Source organism: Epargyreus clarus, unplaced genomic scaffold, assembly GCF_041222505.1.
Source record: "Epargyreus clarus isolate Ecla_fem2 unplaced genomic scaffold, WU_Ecla_fem_2.2 ptg000008l, whole genome shotgun sequence".
Lineage (NCBI taxonomy): Eukaryota > Metazoa > Arthropoda > Insecta > Lepidoptera > Hesperiidae > Epargyreus > Epargyreus clarus.
In genome coordinates, this window is record NW_027332216.1 from 4,257,033 (window position 1) to 4,281,545 (window position 24,513).

The following is a 24,513-nucleotide window of genomic DNA, read 5'->3' on the forward strand; positions in this document are numbered from 1 at the left end:
TTCACCGTTAAAGCATGTGATACTTAGTTTGTACTAAGCGCATAACTTAAAAATCTGACTAAAGTATCTGGGATTTTTTGGGTATACCCAAAGTTACAACTTGTCATAATTACGAGTACTTGGCAATAAACGAATATTTTGGGGTATCTGGGATTTTTCAGATATACGTAAAGTAAGACCCCGAAATTCTTACCGTTGAAACGGCATTCCTTAACCCGGAAACCATAAATTGTGTAGCCGGTGAGTTATTGCTTCGCTACGATACTCTACTTACTTCACGAAAGATTTGAACCTTCCGCAACGGATAAAGCTTACGCGTAAGTAACGAAGCCATTTCGTTATTCCATTTAATATGACTATTCGTTTACCTAATTTAGATGGTGAGGTTATTTGTAGTTACCGCGCTTGGTTGTGTAAGCTAGTAGATAACTTTGTAGAAAGATGCAATTCTTACATTAACTCCTTTGTTATCATCAACGAAATTGGTGAGAAAAGGAGTAGTAAAAGTCGACTTCACGTCGCAAAATGTAAACTTTTTGAAAATACTGTAGTAGGCTGGAGTCTAAGGCGGCAAATTTATGTTACGAGTACGACCTTTTTTCGCCAATAACTTTCACAGTTTATTTAAATCTTGACTACCTTTTTTTAGTTGACTATAGAGAGCGGCTAAAAATAGTGATTTGTTCGACCCTGCGATTGTGTCTGATATGGACAGTTCGGCCCTGATTAGGATATCGATTTCTAGAGATTTTATTTATTTATTTATTTGCACGACAACAGCTTAATGCTGTCAATTCTTTCTATTAGTATTACACTATTGGTATTACACACGTGTGCATGCCAATCATAGGCGTCCGCGACATTACAGATTTTGCTTAGTAGTTCCTTCTGACTTAAGAATAGCAAACAAAGCACAATAAAAAAACAACAAGACATCGGCAGAGGCTGCTAATTTGAGTAGTCTTCTGGCGGCAATTTTTTAAATCCGCAAAGTTTTTTTTTATAATATCAAGTAAATTAACAATATTGCAAATCATTAAATCCGCAAAGTTATTCCTTTAATATTATGTAAATTAATAATATTAAGTAAAGTTAATTATAATTTTAATAAGAGTAGCAGACTGGAATGCAGTCCACCTGATAGTTGGATAGCTACTGGCTCCGTATAGCTACGTAATGAAAAAACTTACCTAGTAAGCAACAGCGTCGCCAGCAGATACAGGGCTGATGGGTGCACCCCGCACTCGCAGTCGGACTGCGGCGTGGCAGTCTGAGCCTCCATGCCTGCGCCCAGCTTGTGGTAGGCGATGTACGCGCGCGCTGGGCTACCGTGGGGAGCAATTTTTGTGGCCTTAACTCGCTCCCGGTTGCACCGAATACGCACATCTGGTCGCCGTGACCACCTCCCTCACCTACAGAGAGAAATAAGAACTATAGTATAATTATAATTATACGAAGACTACGAGGGATTATTATTAGTTACGATTAGTTCGAGCTTCGTCCAGGCTATGGCTCATTTCAAATAGGACTAAAGTTTATCCGGAGTTCATTGGAAATGGCAGTAGCAGCCTAATCTTTGTTATTATAAAAAAATATATATAAACATGTTTAGAGAATGTTGCATTGATTTATGTACTTTTTAGAGTATCTCTGTATTGTATACCCGATAAGCAAATAAAGGTTTATTTATTTAAACTTTTGTGTTCCATTCATAGATTAGTAAAGATTACTCACTCCTAACAAGAAAATGTACCCAGTTTTGAGAATTGAAATAGTTGCGTAAAAAAGTTTTGCCACGTCTCCGTGCTAAAATGTCCCTAAAATAATTGAACTACTTATTTATTAATTATGTAAATTACGCAGTATTAGTTATTTATTTGTAAATTTTCTCTAAAAATGTTTTTATTTGTCAAGAATTCAAAAAAGAACTTACTATAATAAGCCATTTGCGGCTTCATTCAATTTCAAGGCGGCAAAGTATCTTTACTAATCTATGGTTCCACTAATATCTTTTTGCATCCCCTCTGAAGTTCTGATGTTTTACGCATTGATCCTAAATATTTTTGGAATAAGTAGGTAGCTTATGTAACTAAGATTGAACTAAATGTAAATCTGATCTACTCTACCTCCTACTATATTTATACTTATCTTGATTTTGTATAAACAAGCATATGCTTACAATTTATTTTGAAAGTTTATGTAGTTTAGTGTACGTTGTCACTACCGCCCATTGTTCTATAAACAAGATTAATGATTAGGGTCCTGATTAGGGTCGGTATGTAAATATAAATGTCGTTCTACTGAAGGACTAAATTTGGCTTCTAAGGATAAAATATACCGAGGCCTTTTTAGTATCACATAGCTTTGCAGATAAAGCAGTTTATTGCTTAAAGGTTCTACCAAACCCTGAAATAATACCTTAATTCATTGCAGAGGATTAAGCAATGATGGAACTTTTATCTTAAATAATTCGATATTAGTATTTTTTTGATAGGGACAGTAAAGTGGTATGAATTTCAGCCGTTCACTCTTTGGTCCGTGTTCAAATTCCCGGCAAGTAAAATGTATTTCGAAGGTGAAGGCTACCTTGACGATGAAGGAAAGAAACATGGGAAATTCCTAAAAGCTTTCTATAATATCCGTAAAGATGTGTAAAGCCTCAATCTCATGAGTGGTGGACTATATTCCTAAATCCTTCTTGTTGTGAGAGAACATTGGTGCCCAATAGAGCGATAGTAATAAATTGATTTTCTAAGGTGAAAATATGCATTGAAAAAAAACCCTTCCTGATAATTGATTAACTAACAAATTACTAATTATGAAATATCCTTCCGTGCATGACAAAGACAAGATTTATAAAACTGTTAAAGTGAGAAAAAATCAAGTAAAGAAATCGTACTGTTTACAAAATCGCAGTATTTACCAAATTATTTATACAATTTTTAATACAGTATCAATATCTAACTATATAAGTACTGACAGTTTCCAAATCTTGAAAACAAAGATTTTGTACTAGTTATAATTACATATTAATTTTAGGCATTCAATTCTCTTTATCATTAAGCGTTTTTCCCAATAAAACACTCTCATTTCATAGATAGATAATATCTTTTTCACAATTATCATTGTTTGTTAATTTCAATACTTTCCTTGACAACGAGTTCCGTTGTCATCACCTGTTTACTTCCATAAAGTACATATTTGAATTATAATATTAAAAATTACTTAGGACAAGCAATAACAACGCAGGTTTGATCCAATACATTGCTTTACGCAGTCGTTAGGTGTTCAAAATAATGTGTTCCGAATATCATTAGCTCACAACGTACTACTGACAACAACGTGCTTACCCTTTCATCGGAATCCGCGCCTTATTGTCCTTACAACCACTCACAGATACGTCACATTATCGCTTGGGTGTGAAGTTTATTTTTTAATGTGTTCCGTAGTTGCGTGACAACGAATGATTGCTTCGTGATAAGGGAGCGACGGAGCGCGCGACCGTCTCCTCCGAGGGCTAGACACCGACTGGATAGAAATGAGAAAATCAAGCGATATGTAGGGGTGAGGGCGGGATATCGATAACAAAGTCGGTTAAGGATTCGTTTAAAAGTTCTGCGCTATCTCAGTTTTAGTTTGACAGGTTCATTATCTACTTCAGCGGGGGCGATTTTGTGAAATTATTCAACCAAAAAAGGTCTCGTTAGGGATGTTAACATATTTCACTTATTTTTTAAGTTGATTTATAGAAATGAAGTATTTATAATTCATTACCATACGTTACTCTTATGAAGCAAATGTGCTGTGTTAGTAAAGATTTAGTGTTAGCGCAAACTCAGATATCTACATATAAAGAACATGAATAGGTACAACAGGAAAAGGATACTATATAATATAATACGGCAAATATAAAAACTCTATTATAAAGTTACATAACTGAAATATAAACTTATTAAATAATTTTAATTTCGTACCGAATATCCTTTATCGATAAACTTCTGACGGCACAACACTAGAGTAATATTGGGCGGGCAATCGCTAAACCCGGGGCGGGGGAAAAGTCGATACCCTACAGTGTGTCATTATATGCACGCTGCACCATAATTAATTACAATTAACAATACAAATAACCAATCAATTTTAACGTAACCAATTAATTGATGTCATAATACAAGTAATTAAAGTTGAACATTTTATTTGTGGTCTTAATTGCCTTGTACAATAATTATTATAGCGCTTGCTAATAAGTGATCTTTGCAGAAATGGCTCCTATTGTGTGACATTCGAGCGCCTATCTGTTAATACTTCTTTAAAGCTATGAACTACAGGCCTCATCCATACCGAAAAACGTACATTACCACAATTACAAATGTATTTTTTTATAATATAGGAGTAGCAGACGAGCATGCAGTCCACCTGATAGGAAGTGGCTACTGCCGCCCATGGACATCTGTAGTCAACCCCAGATAGAGATATTCCTACCTGAGGTCGGCCACAGATGCGCCGTTATCCCTGAGGACTAAGCTGGAATGCCTCGGAAGAGTATGTCTCCCTTACCACACCCTTCAAAACGGAACACAGCAGCGCCTAACACTGCTGTTATTAGGCAGAAATAGGCGTGGCAGTGGTGCCGCCGTAGTCGAACCACAAAGGGTTCTAGCACCTTCTAAAATTAATGATTTCATAGAAAGATTCAGCTTTTTATTTAATCCGTTAGTTACCTTCTCTGATACAGGAAGAAATAATGTGCTGCACGAAGCTCTATAAGCTATCGCTAATTAAGTTTTTTGATAGTTCTTTTAGTAACAAAATTCCCAATAAAACGGTTGGCCACTCGTACATTGGTATGAATATAATATTAATGATAGAACTTCACTTAAGTTCGTTATACAATAATAATTCTTATTTTTATTGTAATAGATACGCATTCTATAAACAAGCCACCTGATGTTGTATGGTAATAGTTATTTCTAACAATCATCAAATATATTTAAGTCCTGTCTGAAATTAATAAAAATCATTCTAATTAAAATCATGCTATTCAACCGGACAAGGTAAGGATACCAACACTTCAAAACTGTTCAAACAATAACAACGCGAAAGTTAAGTAGAAAAGCGGGTAAAAAGTTTCGTAGTCCAAATACAGAGAGTTCTACAACCTTTAACGTGAAAGTAATTTATCTGGTTTAAAAGTAGGTTACAGTCTAAATAGTAGTTACTCGTGATTCAAATTACAAAGTACCGAAACCGTAGACATTCGTTTTCGAGCTACGAGCTACGGCGTAGAAGTTCTACGTTGTAGGACTTAGATTAAAATTTCGAAATGATGTTGAGCGAAGACATTTATCAAAAAAACATTTGATGATTTATCATTAGTTCAGTTCAATGTACTTTCCCTAATGGCTTTTCTAAATAGTAGTGGTTCGATGTCATGTAAAATATAAAGCAATGCAAATAAATAATAATATTTTTGGTACGTTAAGAAATGTTATTTATGATACTTGTCATTTGTTATTGTTGCATGATTGAAGATGTCGACATAGCGACGTCTCATTTTAAACTAATATTTTCCCATTTTTTTATCCAATAAGGATAATGTCTTTCGAGTCTATGTACGTATGTTGCATTCTTTGTTACGCCTTTCAACCCAAATGGCTTAAAGGATTTTAACATAGGAGGTGTCGTCGGATTCGCCAGAATTGCTGCAGTGACATACCTAGACTATATTTTTAAGGAGTCCGTTTTTTTATTTGTTTCGTTTTTTAAAACTAATTATATAGTTAGAAGTAATACTTATAATATAAATTTAATATTTCATTATTACTGCTACAAAATAAACTAGCGATCGAGTAAAAATCCCTGTAATATTTATTAAATAGTAAATCTAAAATTTGTGAAATTACGTAACAGATGGTAATAATACGGTTTGATTTATCGGCTTATACTTGTAAAATATCCGATGCTCGCTGTCTTGGCAAATGTTTTCTTTACTTAGTAGGTTTACTTTATAAGGAATGATTCACACACAGCAGAAGCGATTTAAAAATATAAGTATATCTGATTTGATTTTTTCGTATGGACAATGACGTCATTCGTAAATTATTCAGTTAACGAAGTGTGTATCAGGCATGTAATGTTGTGTTAATTCAAACAGTTACTGTTAGTTCAAACACGTAAATGTTATTAAAACTATTATTTCAATAGTAGGATGTGAATCATACTATTGGGTGTGCAAGACAATTTTTTTTCGAAAATACCTAATTTCTTTATTAACCCATTAGACATCTCTATTTTTTCTATACCTTTAAAAACAAGCAATCGGCTGCGGTATAGTTATAACTTTTCACTTTGTACGAAATGCCTAATCTTTTCCCAGATGTTTATGTAACCATGAATTCAAATTCTACCAAAATCGCACAGTATAGTAGCGTCTTTTCGCCCAGTACGAAAAAGCTTTACAGTCACACGTGCCTCTACAACATAGACAGCTCTGCAGCTACATCAACGAGCTTTTAAATTTTATCATTTTTTATTCGAAACCTTTAAAACCAAAACTACAAGCAATCTGCTGCAGTATACTTGTGTATTTTCGCTCTGTACGAAAAAGACTTACAGTTACACGTGCCGCTACTTCGTAGACAGCTCTACTACTATATAGCAAGCTTTTAAATCCCTATTTTTACATACAAAACTACAAGAAATCTGCTGCAGTATAGTTGCGTCTTTTCGCTCTGTACGAAACGGCCTTACAATTACACGTTCCTCTACAACATAGACAGCTACGGCTACATTAACGAGCTTTTAAATCCCTATTTTTTCGAAACCTTTAAAACCATAACCACAAGAAATCTGCTGCACTATAGTTGTGTCTTTTCACTCTGTACAAAAAGGCCTTACAGTTACACGTGCCGCTACGTCGTAGACAGCTATACGGCTATATAGCAAGCTTTTAAGTCCTTATTTTTATGCATTTAAAAACAAACCTACAAGCTGCGGAATAGTTGCGTCTTTTCGCTCTGTATGAAAAAGCCTTACAGTTACACGTGCCGCTACGTCGTAGATAGTTCTACGGCGACGTTAACAAGCTAATTAATAACGTGTTTGCGTGTACTGCCTCGCAATGAATATAAATTAACACTCGTAATTTGCTGTTATAGTTTGTTCTACTATTGTGTATGTGTGGGAGAAAGCTTCATTTTATATATTTATATTCCGTTTTTAAAATCATATGATATTAATTTCGAACTACCGCTCCGTATTAACAATTGGCTACCTGTATCATGGTATAAAAAAGAGGCGCGCAACTGTCAACGGATCAGAAGTTGTCCAATAGTACTGTTTGGTATTTTGCTTGGGTGTTATTGTTACTATGGTGGCATTAACGCTTATTTATTTAATTATTTTAACTATATTTTTGTAAATTTGGTTAAATTAGTTGAATCGAAATACCATTGTAGATCTATCTACCGGCGCGCCCACATATACACAACGACATTGTGTAGACGTGAATAGGTTTATCTGTTTATATTTGTAAGTTATGATTTCTGCAATCATACTTGTGTACTTTCACTTTATAGATTTCCTGTTTGCTTCCTTTTCAGAATTTCATTTAAACATAATTACTTCTATGAATATAGGATCTTGAATTGCTCTATATAAAACTAAATAACCCTAAGTCTGTCTGCAAAAGTAGTTTTAAGTAGTAAGTAGTCACTGTAGTAAACCGCACGAAGGGTAGTTATGAAATCTAAGGTTGGCCACAAACACCTGGTTATCTCATTTATCTAATTCTTCTTTTATCATATCCTTTAAAACAGAACACGGCAGCCAGCATACAATGAGGCAGAACCAGAAGTATCGATTTTGCTCTGCACCGTCATTTTCGTTCTAGATATATTATCGTTTTTCTGTGCATGTTTACGAATGTACAGAAAACATTTAGGTATGTAGGTAACTGTATTTCCTACATCTTTCCTGTAGACATTTCATTTCCGCACTTAATCTTCACAAACTTTGAGAAACCAGTTTGGTGCAGAATTCCGAAAGCAAAAATGAAACGAAGACGTCAGCAGAAACTTGGGAATGAAGTTTGAACTAGCGCGTTAACTTACCAGTAATCCGACTGTAGTTATTTAACACGTTCACTGCCGATCACTCATAATAGGCCCGATACAGTGCTTATGTTCCGAAAAAAGTTTCTTGCTCGTGCGATGTTTTTCTTAGTCATATAAGGACAAGAATAAATATATTCTAACTTGCTAAAATACTTTTAACCATCGCACGAAATATATAACATCTTGTATTTAATTATAATATATTAGCAGATAAAAATTAGTCTGCCTCTATTTTTATTATTTTCTTATAAAAGAAGATAAATTTAGAAAGAGAGATAATTTATAATTTTTATTTTTCTTATATTATGTTGCTATCAAAATTAAGTTGCGTTACTTCAAAATGTGTTAAGTTTTGTGTTATTGAAGCTATCTACTATTACAGCAAATATATCTTTCTTCTCATATAATACCGCCATATAACAGGTCTATTTTGGCGGATGGCCGCCATCGACCTGGTACCAGATATAAGTTAGTGATATTTTCTACTGCAGTGAACGTGTTAACACGAACTATTGGGGCGTTCACCTTTCACCTGATTATTTTGAGTTTTCACGAAACAGTATAATACCTACTTACTAAGTTTTCATTAATCCGTTCTAATTCCTTGGTTTATTAAACTAAGCTTATATGCGCGGATCCTATTGCGTTCACGCGTATAATTTTTGAATATTCACGCAGAAATTCTAATCCTAGATATATATACTCTAATCCTAGATATACAGGGCCTAATTTTAAAAATTTACAAATGGCTATTTATGACCAATTGTGTGTTGTTGACCAGTATACCGCCTGTGTGTTATCGACCGGCAGAGGATAATCAAAAATTTGCGTTTTGTACCATTGTAAGAGACTTTTCCTGGAATTAGAATGGATTAGCTTAGGACGCCGAGTGTGTCATTTCTTAACTGTATTATACTTTATAAACTATATTATAAAAAGAAATGACGGATGATATTTCTACAAAATTTATCTAAAACTTTTAACATGATTTAAGGCCAACTCTATAATGAAATGTCGGTTAACTTTACCTAGTCGTTACAAATTCTATTAACCAGTTTTATATATTCATAATTTCATACGCTAAGCCCCAACAAGACGAACTTTGTATACAAACACAAAAACATTTTTTAACTATTTTATGCAAACAGTGACACGTGAGATACCTACGTAAAGGTAAGATTCAGAGTAAAACACTATAAGTACTTTCTTGATTATTTTAGTTTCACATGAATTAGATAGGCATATATTTAAAATATGCAATACAGTAAACTTGTAAGATAACTTTTAAAGGTGGTAGAATCCTCTGTCTTCGAATTCAGAAGCATCACCACCAATCCTATTTTTTGCCAATCCGAGGTATTACAATTTAGTCCTTAGGGATAGCAATGCATTGCACTTCAGGTAGGAATCAAATCGTATCTAGGCTTAAATACTCATACTTAATGTGCACGAAAGCAGTGACCACTTCATCATCTTCAACCCATTACTGCTGGCACGGGTCTGTTCTCAGAATGAAAAGGTTTAGGCCATAAAATAAAACCGACCATATAATGCATAAAACTGACAGCATAGAATAATAGTTTAAGGTGACTTTTATATAATTTCTTATGCAACGAATCAGCAGTTTCAATAAGGGACGAAATAAAAAAGAAAATCAAAACTACGAACAGTTTACTTCGGTATGAGTTTGGTTCGTAATTTATGTATGTATATTTATAAACATTTATAAAATAAATCGTATCTCGAAATCTTATGAGGGTTGCTTTCACTATCAAAATAATTAACTTGTCGAAACACGACACATAGGTACATAATTACGACTGTGCTTAGAATACCGACTCTGTGAAAAAATTATAAGTCATGTTTATTATGGTGTTAGGATTTAAAGAGCATTCAAATATATCCAAGAGAGTCCGTCGAAAGTTGTTATCGCAGGGTGGCGGTGTAGCACGCGAAGAATTAGAAGTATAATAAAAAGAAGCACCAAGGAAAAAATGCGAAATTATTTTGCCTTCGTAAACAGTTGAGTTTTTATAGTGCAGTTTACTGCTGCTGGATACTTTTGTAGCTACAAAATGGTTATGCAAAACAACAATTATATCTCAATTTTGAATTACTTGACTAAATTGTTTAAGTTATGTTAAACAATTGATTTATATGTCAAAATAATAATTACATAAACTTTTATCACTATCAAACTAAAATAAATTAAATAACCAATTGATTGAAGTTAACTTAAATATAATAATCGATTAAAATAAAAATCGATTTTATGTTAGCAACACTACTGATCCCTTGACATTGTCAGATTCGAATGAATGGGGAGATTAGTCGCTCACGTCATTCAGTCATTTTAAGTCATATTCTCATATTGTTCATCGTGCTTATAGCCGCGTCTTGTAACGTAAATTATTTGTTAAGATTTGTTAATATAAGAAATAACACGTTACCTGAAAGTTCTGCAGCTAAGAAATTACGTTTAAAATAAACAGAGACTGTAAGTACAAACATCTATGCACTTTATTTATGAAAACTTGTGTATTTTATGATGGCGCGTGTTTAGTCTAAAAACATAAATTAAGCTCGTTTTACTGCAAGAAATACGTTATACAATTGCTTTATCAGGTAGGATTAGATTATAGAATTAACATTATGTTGTAATTCGTGGTATTTTTGGGTGGTTGAGTGTAAGTTATTGCAATAATTCGAAATGTCATTGTGACCGTTACCCGCGGTATTTGACGTTGCACATTTTCGTTTTCTTTTCATTGCAAGCGGGAAGCCGGTATTGTTCGAACGGTTAACATTTGAATGTAACACATACAATATATTAATTCTATAAATGTTGATATTCGTACAGTTATTACAATAGTGTGAATACATTTTATGATTTTATCTCAAAAGGTAATGCAAAATAGGGAGGGACATTATAACTGCTTTAGTGCAGGATAATGAGTAGTAGATGCATATGTAGTGTCAAATTGGTAGATAGATTTATCAGATATTGTTTAAAAGATAATCATTGTAGGTATGTAATGAAATCTTAGTATTATAAATGATAATATAATCAATGTAAAGGCTGAAACTCTTAACACGCGAGTGGCTCCTTTGTACCCCATTATTTTGTTGAGGCAAAGTTATTAAGCATTTCATTTCTGGTGTCTACCATGTGTCTTCTAATTAGGACAAATTGTAGTGTATGAGTGACTACTTTAAACATGTAGACAGTCTATTTTCTATAATTATGATAAAAAACTACACAAATAAAACAATTTTTCTTATATTGGCACACAAAAGCCTAAATTTAAGTGTGGAGATACCATTATAGCTAGAAAAAATAGCACTTCTATGGACAAATATTAATGTTCTCAGAAGAGTATTGATATGTTAAAAAAGGATTTGTTTTTTACAGATGGCAGAAGAACCAGAATCCACATGTCCCACTGAGCTCCTGGCAGCAGGCCGCAGGCATCTCGCAGTGGGGGACTATTATCTGGCCACCTCCACGCTGGCTTCAGCCTGTGAGCTGCTTGCCAAGGAACACGGGGAAAGTGGAGATCAATGCGCTGAGGCACATTATTGGTAAGGAATACATTTCAAGATGACTTATGCTGATAAATAAAAAATATTCAGTTATCAGTTTATTGCTATAAAACAGGTACATAAAATGATGGTGTTTACAATGGTAATTGTTTCTCTGTGGGTGTGACATTTTTATACAATATTATTACTATCATTCTAAATTTATTTTAATTGAAAGGACTATCTGGTATTGGCAACTTTTTTTTTTTTTTTATAATATAAGAGTAGCAGACGAGCATGCAGTCCACCTGATAGTAAGTGGCTACTGCCGCCCATGGACATCTGTAATCAACCCCAGATAGGATTAGATATTCCTACTTGAGGTCGGCCACAGATGCGCCGCTACCCTTGAGGACTAAGCTGGAACGCCTCGGAAAAGTCTGTCTCCCTTACCACACCCTTCAAACCGGAACACAGCAGCGCCTAACACTGCTGTTGTTAGGTAGAAATAGGTGTGGCGGTGGTGCCGCCGGAGTCGAACCACAAAGGGTTCTACCACCTTCAAACTTATAACATACCAAAGGTAATTACTGATTATTGTAATCATAGTAGTCTGAGGTTTAAAACCTAGTCATGATTAAAGTAAACCCTCTGATTTTCAATATTTGTATCCATTAGAAATTACTTTAATGGTAAAATATCATGATGAAATTTGCACACCTGAAATATTACTTAGCCTGTGCTGTGGACTATTCTCTAATTCTTCTCATTCTGAGAGGAAATTGGTGCACAGCTGTCAGTAGTGGGTTGGTCATGATCACATTTAAATTGCAAAAATTCTGTTATTAACAGTTGCACCAGTTATACTTTGTTTATGCTTGTCATAACTTTGTATTAAGACAAAAACATATTATATAGCAGGAATGAACAACATTTATTACGAGTGACATCAGTACAAAAGTAAATTAATTTACCCACACTACATACATAATATACTAACATACATAACAATGTTCACTTATTGTTAAATTTCGACAGGTATGGCAAAGCTCTCCTTGGACTGTCTAGAGAGGAACGTGGAGTGCTTGGGGACAAGATTCCAGACTCCGGAAATGAGGATGACGAGGAGGATAGTGATGGTAAACATAATACTTTAAATACATGGTTATATTCTATAAAAATCATATGCAAGGGCCAAACTTTTGAGCCTTTTCAAATCTTTACTCTAAAGGCTTTGCATGTTAGACGTTTAGCATTTCTAGTGATGAATAATTTTCATTTTTCTTAAATTTGAATATTAAATATGGGCGATTACCATTAGCATTACCATTGGGCGTTTAAGACATTTAATTCTCATGAGAAAATAATTAATTAATTTACTATTTAAATACAAATTACGAATTATATAGGTACAGTACAGACTGTATTATAAATCAGAACATTATGGAGGTATCAATAAATTTGCATGCAGCAATTATATACTTGTTTACAATAGCATGTCGATAGCAATTTTATGTAAGTGAAGTTAAGATAAAATATAATTATTATTAAAACTTAATGTATCAATGTATAGGCTCTTTGTAATAGAAACTGTGTAGTAATTAAATTAATTTGCGAGTTCTATTTTAATTTCATACATGGTACTTAAGGCCATCTTGTAATTGTAAATCTTCTTGAAATTATATTAAAGATAAATGTTTTAGATCAAGAGGACAATGCTGATGCAGAGAATGGTACTCAAGAGACAGATGATGTTAAAGCAGCTAATGAAAACGGTGAGACTAAGGCAGTGGCTGAAAAGATGGAAGCAGAGTCCACTACAACTAATGATGAACCGACATCTAGCACAATAGCGGACAAAAAAGAAGTGGCAGACGAAGAACAACCGGTTAGTATTATGTTATTAATAAATGTTACTTATTAGTATTATACAGTCTTTTATATCCCATTCGTGGGCGGGTCTTCTAAGAGATTTCTATAGAATTCTATTTTTATGAACATTAGTGAAGCAAAAATATTGGTTACTGGCTGATCCGTGTCGTTTCAAATTGTCCTTAAAGTCTTCAATGAGGTTTAACAAGTAATCTCCAATAATAACAACTGAATGATCACACTACTCCCGCGCTTGACTGCACTTATCTTTCTAGGTCGATCTCAATTGCCACAGAAGTATGCACACTATATATTACAAAATATTAAATGATTGAAATCTTTTTTTGTGGGAAGGTAACTAGTTAGTCATGAAAGAAGTATCTAGTTAATTTTGTTATTCATTAATTCATTTATATGTATGTATTTGTCTGTTTTACAGGGCACTTCCAATGGCGAGGCGATGGATGAGTCAGTATTGGATGTGGATGCTGAAGATGATGTTGACAATCTGCAGCTCGCCTGGGAAATACTCGGTAACTAATCTTGCTTTGTATTGTTTTGCTGTAGGTATATTTCTAAGATCAATAATTATAAAATGATGTAGTTAAATTTATTATGGTTTGACTCTGGAGGGTTGCAGTGCCATACATATTTGTGCCTAAAAATAGTGTTAAGAGTGTGGTAAAGGAGACTCCAAGGCGTTCCAACTTAGTTCTCTGGTGAATTCATTGCTTGCTAACCTCAGGTAGGAATGTATGTATGTATCTCTAGGTAAGGTACAGATGTCAATTTCTGGTGGCAGCCACTTGGTCAGATGGATTGCATGCTTGTATCATACTTCAATTTCATTAATAAAAATTGTCAATTATTTTCTAGACCTATCTCGCAGTATCTTAGAGCGTCGTCCCGATTCCACTCGTTCTTTGCTGGCCGATGTGTACTTGGCGCTTGGTGAAGTGGCCCTCGAGAGCGAGACCTATGACAAGGCTGTTGTTGATATGTGTACGTATGCTTATTACTCAGAATTTAAATCATAGAATATTCATTGGAAAGGGGTGAGTGCGATCCAGGATCCACTTATATACAGAATTAGAGGTTTTAATCTATCTCTCAGGAATTTTATTTTTGTTTGGGATAAAAGATATGTCTATTTCCTTTTCTGAACTTCTTACAAAATATTAATGGCAATTGGTTAAGTAGTTAGGCGTGAAAGTGAAGCAAGCAATCAAACAAAATCACATTCCCATTGAGCCTTTGTTTTGTTGTAAGTGTTTTTATAAAGCGATTGCTATATTATATATCATCTACTAAGAGTTCTAATTTAAGTTTATTCTTAATTTTACAGTGAAATGTCTGGACATTCAAAAGGAAATTTATCAGAGCGACGATCGCCGCATTGCTGAGACTCACTATCAGATTGGTAAGTTATTTTTATGTAATGAAGTGTACAATTCCTCACATGTTCACACACACATGAACATTATAATTTGAGTTATGTAATTTATTTTAGTGATAACATTTTATTTTCTGTTAAGTATTCATTATACTTAACAGAAAATAGACAAGTTATCACTATAGGAACAATTACTTTCTTCTATTAAAACAGTAATAATAATAATAATATTCTTTATTGTACCCAATATAGTACGCAAAAATAAGAACATACAATTTAGGACGATACAAAAGGCGGCCTTATCGCTAACACAGCGATTTCATCCAGGCAACCTTAGGGTGAGGAGTTAAAGAGGGGATGAATTTAAAGAATAGGTAGGGTAAAACAATGTAAGATTTATTGAGCTGTAGGGCAGTCTGAAGAATTCATACATGCTCAAAATACATTATCCTCTGCAATTGGTTATAAAGCATAATAGTTTTGTAGTTGGTACTAGGTATGCATAACAGTCAACTTATCAACTTTACAATTTTGACTACTAAGATTGTTTGGAAGAAAATACGACCACTTATAAATCATATTTCTCAATATAAACTTTTTATACATTATTAAGCAATTACTATTACAGCTCTTGCAAATTCCCTGGCATCAAACTTCGAAGAGGCGATCACGCACTTCAAAAACGCGGCGAACATTCTGGAAACTCGAATCAAGACGTTAGAGAGCCCAACAACAGAAGCTAAGACTCCGACGGACTCCGTTCACGCCGAGATCAAAGAGCTGAAGGAGTTGTTGCCGGACATACAAGCGAAGATACAAGACATGATGGATTGTAAAGCGGAGGTAAGGCCGTGTGAGTGTGTTGAGAAGACGAGGCATATGCTGCGGGATATGATGCTGAAGGAGAGAACACGTGTGGTTAATGCTCTGGCTTAAAGGTAATTTGGTTGACTGAAGCTGGCATGTTCATAGCTCGCACAGATGTATACTTTTTGACAACCTATTTCCCTATTATTGAGAATAGATGATCCAAATGTTTAAAGAATAAGCTTTTTAATAGAAGTCATTATTTTTGGTGTTCTTCTAAAAAGATCGTCTCATTTCATAACCATGCCTAAAAAATGATTGGTCTGCTAGTCCACCACATTAATTTAGGAATGACGTCATAAATCTAAACATGTTATATCGAAACAAATGTGTATGCAAAATTTTAGCTCAAATTTGTTGGGATTAACTGGTTAAAACTTCTGTTGCAAAATTAGACCCTCACAAACATTTAAACAAGGCAAGTTAAAAAAGCCTGTAAAAAATATTAGAATATGTTAAATTGATTGACACTGATAATTAATCAGTTCAAAAACCTATATTGCATTCGCAGTGCTTTATACATGAGTTCTATGTGCCAGCTTTAGTGTAACTAAATGCATACTTCGCCCCTCTCATTTGCATTTAAAAATGGAGTCAATATTCTTCAGATAACACTTGTCTAGCCTACAATTATGTTTATAAGGGCCGTAGCTTAACTACACAAACATGTACAACTCATAGATGTAATGCAAGTTAATATTACAATAATATGTGGAGTATTACAGTCTACTGTTTATAACTATCCTCAAAAAGTAATTCAAAATAAGTGCATTTAATATGCTCAAGATAAACCAATACCGTAGCAACATGAAGGCTTAACTGTACGCTTCTTAGGCTAAGGCGCAATTGCAATGTAATGCAAAAAACTACATCTGAAATAATCCATTATATATTCTGTGATATGATTTATGGCATTTTTTCCGACAAGAATCTCTTTGTAATAATAGCACTTAATTATTTTTGTTTGCATATAAAGCTGAAGCTAATTGGATTTCCATAAAATATAATGTGAAACGAAACTAACAATATGAATAGCAATATGCATTAATTAGTAATATGATTGTGCAATGTGAACGAACATTCACAATTTATTTACGTATTCGTGAAAAAACATTCCAATTAACCTTTTATACATTTTAAAGTGATACTTTATTGTCTTTTTAATTTTATATCTTTAGTAATAAGTATAAGTAATTAATCTAAATAATAAGGTTGGCAGGGCCGGATTTAGAGGTCTAGAGGCCTTGGGGCATTAAAAGAGTGGAGGCCCCCTGGCCCCAAATTATAAAATGAACAATTTTTTCAGTTGAGTTTTTCTATAAATATTTTATTGTGAAACACAGGTAGATTCTTCTAGTATTCATGTTTGTACAAAGTACTGTAGATAAAGGTAAAACAGCGAAAAAAAATATCAAAGGAAAAGATATTTTTTTTACTAGTGTTTACTAGTCGGAATTAAAAAAACAAATCCGACGTCTCTATTGTGGGGGCCCAGGGGCTGCCGCCCCGGTTGCCCTCCCTTAAATCCGGCCCTGAAGGTTGGCCTTGTATCTTGGCCTCAGTAGAAGAAATACAGTTTCCCATTTACTAATTCTCTTTAAGTACATTTAATGCGATTGTTTTGTGAATTTGAGCCCTAATGATGCCTAATGAGCCATCATGAAGTAGTTCCTAAGTTATTAAGTGCCAAAATTTGCATTTGTGATATAAATTTGAAAAAATTGACTGCTATGATCAGTATTATAACGATTAGTAATAAGTGCCTTACTTTTGAGCATCTAAAATACTCGTAGTATGTAAGTTTCTTTTGTACTGTCCGTCATAAAGTTAAGTGAACCACAAGGCCATTTTTGTATTTTGTTTACATGATTTTGAAATAAAAATTGATCAAAATTACAAATTGTGTGTTATTTCAGATCATACCAAACCTAATACATGAATGGCCATGTGGTTTAAAATGTTGTATGTTTTAAAATAATGGCCATTGATGTTATATATCACCCATATTCAAGGGCGTCCCAAAGGTACGAGGATGATAGCAGAGATTTAATAAAAAAATATCCGACGAATTGAGAACTTGTTTCTTAAGGGTCTGTGCCCAAAGAGTAAAAACGGAATTCTATTGCTAATGCTGTCTGTCACAGGGCTGTATTTCCTGAACCCTAATATATAGGCACTTTAAATTTTACAGAGAATGTGTAATGGTAGCCGCTATAACAACAAATAGTAAAAATAAAAAATAGTTGAAAATAAATGGTGATTGCCATACAAGAAACTGCTATATTTAGACGGTTTTCGCTTTATCTATTGAACCGTAAATTCTCACAATGCTTGTATTTCGATGGTTGCTTTTTAAAACATACCAAAACAAAATTGGTGGCACGGAACCGTCGGGGGTGTGAGTTTGACTTGCACTTGGCCGATTTTTTGGATTTGTGGTTAAAAAACTTTAATCTGTCTTGCATATTCCATTTCTACCGCCTGGAAATCCCTACGACCCTTTGATATCCTACTAGAAATGGAAAAACCACTGCTACATATTGCTCTCTCCTACTTCATTAGCTGGGGATGCTTTTGTCGATTTATCTGTTTTGTATATCTTAATTGAAATATTTGCCCGAATCGCTAAATGTGTATACCTACTTAAAATCGCTAAAATCTGTATACGGATTTAAAATTTAATTAAACAATTTTCTCATACATAATGATTAAGGCGAAATATGGACGCAATTACCTAATTGCAATTTATAGTTAAGTGATTTTTTGCATTATAAATTTTCAACCTTAATTTATTCAACATCTATTCATTTATTATATTAACTGAAAAATATTTACAATTATAATTAAACTTACAGAAAATTAAAAGAAATAAATTAAACTATAAATATAAAATAAATTATTTACAAAATTTACATATATACAAAAATGAAAAACAAAAATATAAAAACAAAAACACTACCATAAAAAATTGTCACCATCACTGTCTTTGGGCAAGGTTCCCAAGACGCTGGCAGCATTTCCTCTCTGAATTGCTATACCGATCCTTTGAGCGAAATGTATGCCAGCTCTCGGGTCCCCAGAGACGTCGACCAAACGAGTTGACAGCTGTTTAAACAGCTGCCAAGCATCCGGACCCCATGGACCCAAAGTTTCAACACCAAACGCCACAAATATATAGTTATTGCATAAACTAATATATTTACGACGTTTGGTGCTTTCAGCAGCTGTAGCCGCCGCCCCCGCGCCAGAGGAAGACGCCTGGAGGTGAGAAGGAGCCAGTGTGTCGACACACGTAGCGTCCCACACTAGCATCCTAGGGTATCAACGTCATACCATCGGGCCGCTTGCCATCGTCACGTGCGAGACCATTCGGCTCTAAACAAGCCGGCACGTTGACGGTGACAAAAGCCCGACGAATGACGTCGTTGATGATTTAAATTAAGGTTGAAAATTTATAATGCAGATAAAATACACAAAGAAAGTGATTTTTTTCAAAACTTGAAATGTTGATGGTTTCTAATTATTTTCTTTCATTAAAAGACTACAGTCAAATTATAATTTAAATAAAAAAGAAGCAATTAAAACCCAAGAAACTCATATTCTTCTATGATTATTTAGTCTTATCAGTTTAATTCAAAGGAAATTACGAATATTTTGGATCGTAACGACTACAAGCAGATAAATTTGTCTCAGACCCAAAAATAGACTTTTGTTTCAATGTACTGCTATTGAACGTAGTCTTCGTAGCATATAATATAAGAGAGACTGTAGATACCCTAAGAAAGGTTAAATCTGTTTGAAGATACTCATTAGGTACATATGATTGATTACAGACAATAAAAAAACTTCGTGAAACGCTGTATCCGTCGAACGGAGCTGGGTCCTCGGCACAGAGTAACGGCGCTGGTTCCAGTTCTGGCTCCAGTGCAACTTCCTCAGCGCCAGTCACCGATATAACACACCTCATAAAGAGGAAACGCAAGGCCAGCGAGACAGAGGAATCGGCGCCGAAGAGAGTTAGTTCTTGAAACACAAAGTTATCTTCATAATTACGTATAAAGACTGGAAAAATAATGTTGAAAGAAATGTGAACCTTGCTGTGTCAGCTGATTTGTGTGAGGTTAATAATTTAAGGTACGCTGTCATGACACGTGATGCGCGACACCATCGATTCTGAAGTGGTAGTTAATAATTAATAAACGTATTAAAACGTAAAAAGCTTGTTTTAAAAAAGTTATTTTTTATTTAATTACATATGTGTCAATTCTAGTATTAACCCTGCCACTTTATGGCGTAGATCTATTTATAATCCTAACTATATGGGGTTAGCGATCCTATACATAAAACTATATGGAAAGATAAAGTCTTCTCTGTCTCAAGTCGTGTCGTGTCACGGTAGCGTATCAGAAAATGCGCCTTATTTTTTCTACTATACTTTTGTTAATATACTGACATTTCTTTTCGTAACGACATGAAGTCGTCAAAGTAGTACTCGTATCTAAATTATAAGCGTACCTAATAGTTTTAAATAAGCATTAAATTAAATTTAAAGTTGTTCATAAATTTAATATAGTTAATCAGAATTACTCGTACATAATGAGTAGAGTCGAAGACGCCTTTATATTATTCCAATAATGTCGAGCAAACAATTATTTATAGTGCCTATAATATTATCATGCTTACTTGACATTTTTCTGTTAAAATCAACACAATCAATATGACTGGGTGTGTTTTGTGAAAATCATTTCCGTATATGCATCACTTTGACAAGAGCTGAGATTTGACATAACAGTTATTCGAGAAATCATTTAATTAACCGTTTTATTAAATAAACTGACCAAAGTAAAAAAAAACCTTTATTTTTATTTCGACACGAAAATGCATATTAGATAACAAATTGAAGTAGCCAAACATGTGTTAATATTAAATAAACACATTATTAAACTAACTTGACCGTTCTTCCAAACCTAATAAAACATGAGAGTAGCGTACTTGACTTTCCGAACGTTTCCTATTCGTGGTCTCTGTCTTACCTATCTATCCGTCCCTTTCTAACGGTCCGGCGACCCTCTCTCACCGTGGCAGAGGTTTGCAGGTAGCTGCAATGCCTCTTGCGATCATTGGCGTCTTGACTTTCGATCTAAAACGGACGTAGCCCCAAGATATAAGAGATTATAGTGTTCAGTTACTTAATATTAAAATACAGTGATTATTACGGAATATATCTTGTGGTGAGTTTTTTGAATATTTTTTTAAATTCTAAGTTTGTGGTATGCCTTATTACCACAATACTTTACAGTGGTCTTTGCATTAATATCAGTTAAAGGATTATTAATGTGTTGTTATAATCTACCCTCCAATAATTAATATTATTATAGCAATTTTAACAAAGTGTATTTCAATAAAATGGTGTTACCATTCGATTCTAAATGCTTATTTTCAGTTTTCTTGTAGTTTTGGAATAACTATGGAGGGATCTAACTGCACAAGTACTGCACAGGGTGCGCAGAAATCTCCTAGAAAACGGAAGGAACAGGAAACTAGTACCTCTGATTCCGACACAACAAGTTCGGAATCTAGTTCAAGAGGTAAGTCAAAAGCTAAACGACGCCGCGATCGTAAATATGACAAATTATTCAGGGAAATCAATATGCTTAAAAATCAAATTAATAGTTCTAACTCCAATAACTACCCACAACAATGTTGTAGTTATAATGATCAATGCGACTACGTTGATCTTAATTGTAGCGACAATTTAATTGATGAGGCGGGTCCTTCTCCTACGGGGAAACCTGTTGAACTCACCTGGACTTTGGGCACCAAAACACAGGAGCCTTCGATTCCAGCCGCAGACCCGGTGTATGTGCAACAACTAAGTGACATACAACGGTTCAACCAAGAAGAGTGGAACAATGTCAGATACGCCGATGTACAGAAGCTGTACGTCCGCTCGCCCGGCTTTACTACTTTACAAGCTAATGACGAGATTAGGCGTTACGACGTATCACGTTCTGACGCTACCTTAGAGAAAGCATTTGCAGGAACTACTTACGCTCTTCTGAAGCAACGTGAGGCTTTACAAGCCGAATTCATGACGTTTTTGACTTGGGTGAATGAACAAGGAGCATCATTATCATACAACACGATTTATGATAAAATAAATGAAATATTCACCAACGGTGAATACGTTAAGGCGTATAACGATACCCTTCAAATAGTGTGTGGCCATAGGGCCGAAATTATACAGCGCAGGCGAGAGGCTACCCTGGCGTCTGTGAAGGATATTTACCATAAAAGTGCTTTTCGTAAAATACCCCCAACTATAAACAATTTGTTTGATGTGGACAAATTCAGCGCTTTGATAGAAAAGTTCGGTGGAATGAAAAATGTTTTCTGGCCTAATTATAAGGATCGCAAAACCCCTGCACCGCAGAACGATCCGAGCCCGTCTACCTCAGCCTTGCATCAACACGGCAATGCGACTAGTCGGCCCCAGAGCAATAGAGGTAACGCCTCAAGGGGTTCGTCCAAACGAAATTCGTTTCATAGCGGAAAGAGCTCTAGAGGCCATCATAACTACAAGTCCTCAAAAGGACCACAGTCCCGCTCCTCCTTATCCCACCGGGATCGGGGAAGTCGGCAACGGTCACAATTTTGACAATCAAAGCACATTTGTTGCCGGTCAGCTCACGTTTCACTACAAACAATGGCAACGCCTGGGAGCACCGGTGCACATCTTAAAGATGATAAAAGGGTATCATATACCGTTCGAGGCCAAACCCCCGCTATATATACCCAACTCTCGCAGCAGAATAACACAATCATCCCCAGAGATGGATATCATCATAACAAAAATGCTCAGACAAGGGGTACTCGAACCTGCGGACCTCTCTCCGAGCTTCATATCACCCATATTTTTGAGGCCAAAAAGCGACGGCACGTCGCGACCCATTTTCAACCTGAAGCGGTTAAACAAATATGTACAACCAGAAAGGTTCAGACTAATAAATGTACAGCGAGTCCCCGACTTCTTACAACCTTACGACTGGATGGCAAAATTGGACATTCACCAGGCCTACTTTCATCTCCCGGTTGCCGCAGCTCACAGGAGATTCCTTCGGTTGTTGTACAAAGGAAAATTAATGCAAATGACTTGTCTGCCCTTCGGGCTAAGCACAGCACCAAAGTCTTTCGCGGCGATGACGAACTGGATCGGCGAACGGCTTCGCAATCAGGGGATTCGTGTCCTCATTTACTTAGACGACTTCTTCTTGGTTCACCAAGACTACCATCACTTGAAGGAGCATGTCAACTTGGCAATCCACACCCTAACAAACCTGGGATGGACACTAAATTTAGAAAAATCTATAACCTCCCCGAGAAGGTCTGTAGAATTCCTAGGCGTAATGTGGGACCCCTGGAAAAACGAAAAATATCTCCCACAGAGATCAACATGCAAATTGGAAAAGCAAGTCTCAAAACTCCTACACATAAGGAAGGCAAATCTGATCGAATTACAAAAAATAGTTGGAACTCTGAACTTCGCCAGTTTTGTAGTCCCCAGAGGGCGTCTGCACTATCGCTACCTTCAAGAGCAACTAAACCTTACGTTGAAAAAGTCTTCAAGGTATTTACCCCTTTCGAAAGAAACGATGACAGAACTTCGCTGGTGGCTTCAGCACTACAAGGTCCGGTCCAAAATACACGTACATGCCCCAGTGCATCATCTAGTGACCGACGCGAGCGACGTAGGTTGGGGAGCAATGCTGGACAACCAACCTCTCTCGGGCCAATGGACCTCGGAGGAAAAGTCCTTACATTCCAACCTGAAGGAGATGATTGCAATAGTCAATGTACTTCGCGATCATTGTCAACTCCTGAAATCCACAGCACTTCACATACAAAGCGACAACATGACAGTGGTCTCGTATATTCGGAACGAAGGAGGCACCAAGTCCAAAGCATTAATGGATTTAACACGCAAGGCGTTTGCGATCTTAGACGATTTCCAGATTCATGTCTCGATTTACCACATTCCTGGCCAATACAATGGTCATGCGGACAGGTTGTCACGACAAAAAATGACACCAGAGTGGCACCTCCTACCGGAGATCACACACAGAATATTTGCAAAATGGGGGACACCTGTGGTAGATCTATTTGCCTCGGAACAAGCTCATGTGGTGGATACGTACGGCACTCTAGACAGACGAGACAACAAGGCGAGTATCTACGATGCTCTGAGCATCGATTGGAGTTTCAGTCTGGCTTGGATATTTCCTCCACCTTATCTAATACCCAAAATATTGGCTCACCTCAATCGCGCTCGAGGAATTTATCTTATAGTAGCCCCACGCTGGGAGAAGGTATACTGGAGGCCCGATCTGAAACACCGGGCTCTATCAGCCCCGTTCACCCTGAAGAATCTCGACCGAGTTCTGATAGACGTGTCCACAGGTCTTCCTCCTCCAAATGTGAAAGAGATGACCCTCGAAATATGGCGATGTGGGGGTGGGATGAGCACCTGAAAAATTGGACTGAAGAGCAAAGAATATTACTTACATCTAGTTGGCGGCAATCGACCTTGAACACATATCGCCCTGCATGGAATCGATGGCTTAGTTGGACCCAACAGAACAAAGTTAATAAATGCAAACCCTCTGGATCTGACCTGGCTCGATTTTTAGCTGACCTACATCAGAAAGACAAGCTCGCCCTAAACACCATACTAGTCCACAAATCTGT

General features: G+C 35.6%; 2 protein-coding genes across 4 annotated transcripts in view; one reads left to right on the forward strand and one right to left on the reverse strand.

Moving 5' to 3' along the window:
- The window catches only part of LOC140743992 (uncharacterized), a 45,624-nt gene extending 42,101 nt beyond the window's left edge, over positions 1-3,523 (reverse strand). Inside the window, exons 1-2 of the mRNA XM_073075427.1 lie at positions 3,351-3,523; positions 1,191-1,412 (exon numbers count right to left, since the gene is read on the reverse strand). Of these exons, the coding sequence (XP_072931528.1) occupies positions 1,191-1,282 (92 nt within the window). The 5' untranslated portion in view covers positions 1,283-1,412; positions 3,351-3,523. The remainder of the gene's footprint in view (positions 1-1,190; positions 1,413-3,350) is intronic.
- Positions 1-19,972, forward strand: part of Nasp (Nuclear autoantigenic sperm protein) — a 186,609-nt gene extending 166,637 nt beyond the window's left edge. Inside the window, exons 1-9 of one of the 3 annotated variants that reach the window (XM_073075705.1) lie at positions 10,499-10,611; positions 11,527-11,696; positions 12,675-12,775; positions 13,340-13,524; positions 13,948-14,041; positions 14,385-14,510; positions 14,854-14,928; positions 15,530-15,744; positions 19,602-19,972. In XM_073075705.1, the coding sequence (XP_072931806.1) occupies positions 11,527-11,696; positions 12,675-12,775; positions 13,340-13,524; positions 13,948-14,041; positions 14,385-14,510; positions 14,854-14,928; positions 15,530-15,744; positions 19,602-19,796 (1,161 nt within the window). In that variant the 5' untranslated portion in view covers positions 10,499-10,611 and the 3' untranslated portion in view covers positions 19,797-19,972. Of the gene's footprint in view, positions 1-10,498; positions 10,612-11,526; positions 11,697-12,674; positions 12,776-13,339; positions 13,525-13,947; positions 14,042-14,384; positions 14,511-14,853; positions 14,929-15,529; positions 15,745-19,601 lie in introns of those variants that run through there. The other 2 variants (XM_073075707.1, XM_073075706.1) reach the window with 2 other exon arrangements.
- The last annotated feature ends 4,541 nt before the right edge of the window (positions 19,973-24,513 follow it).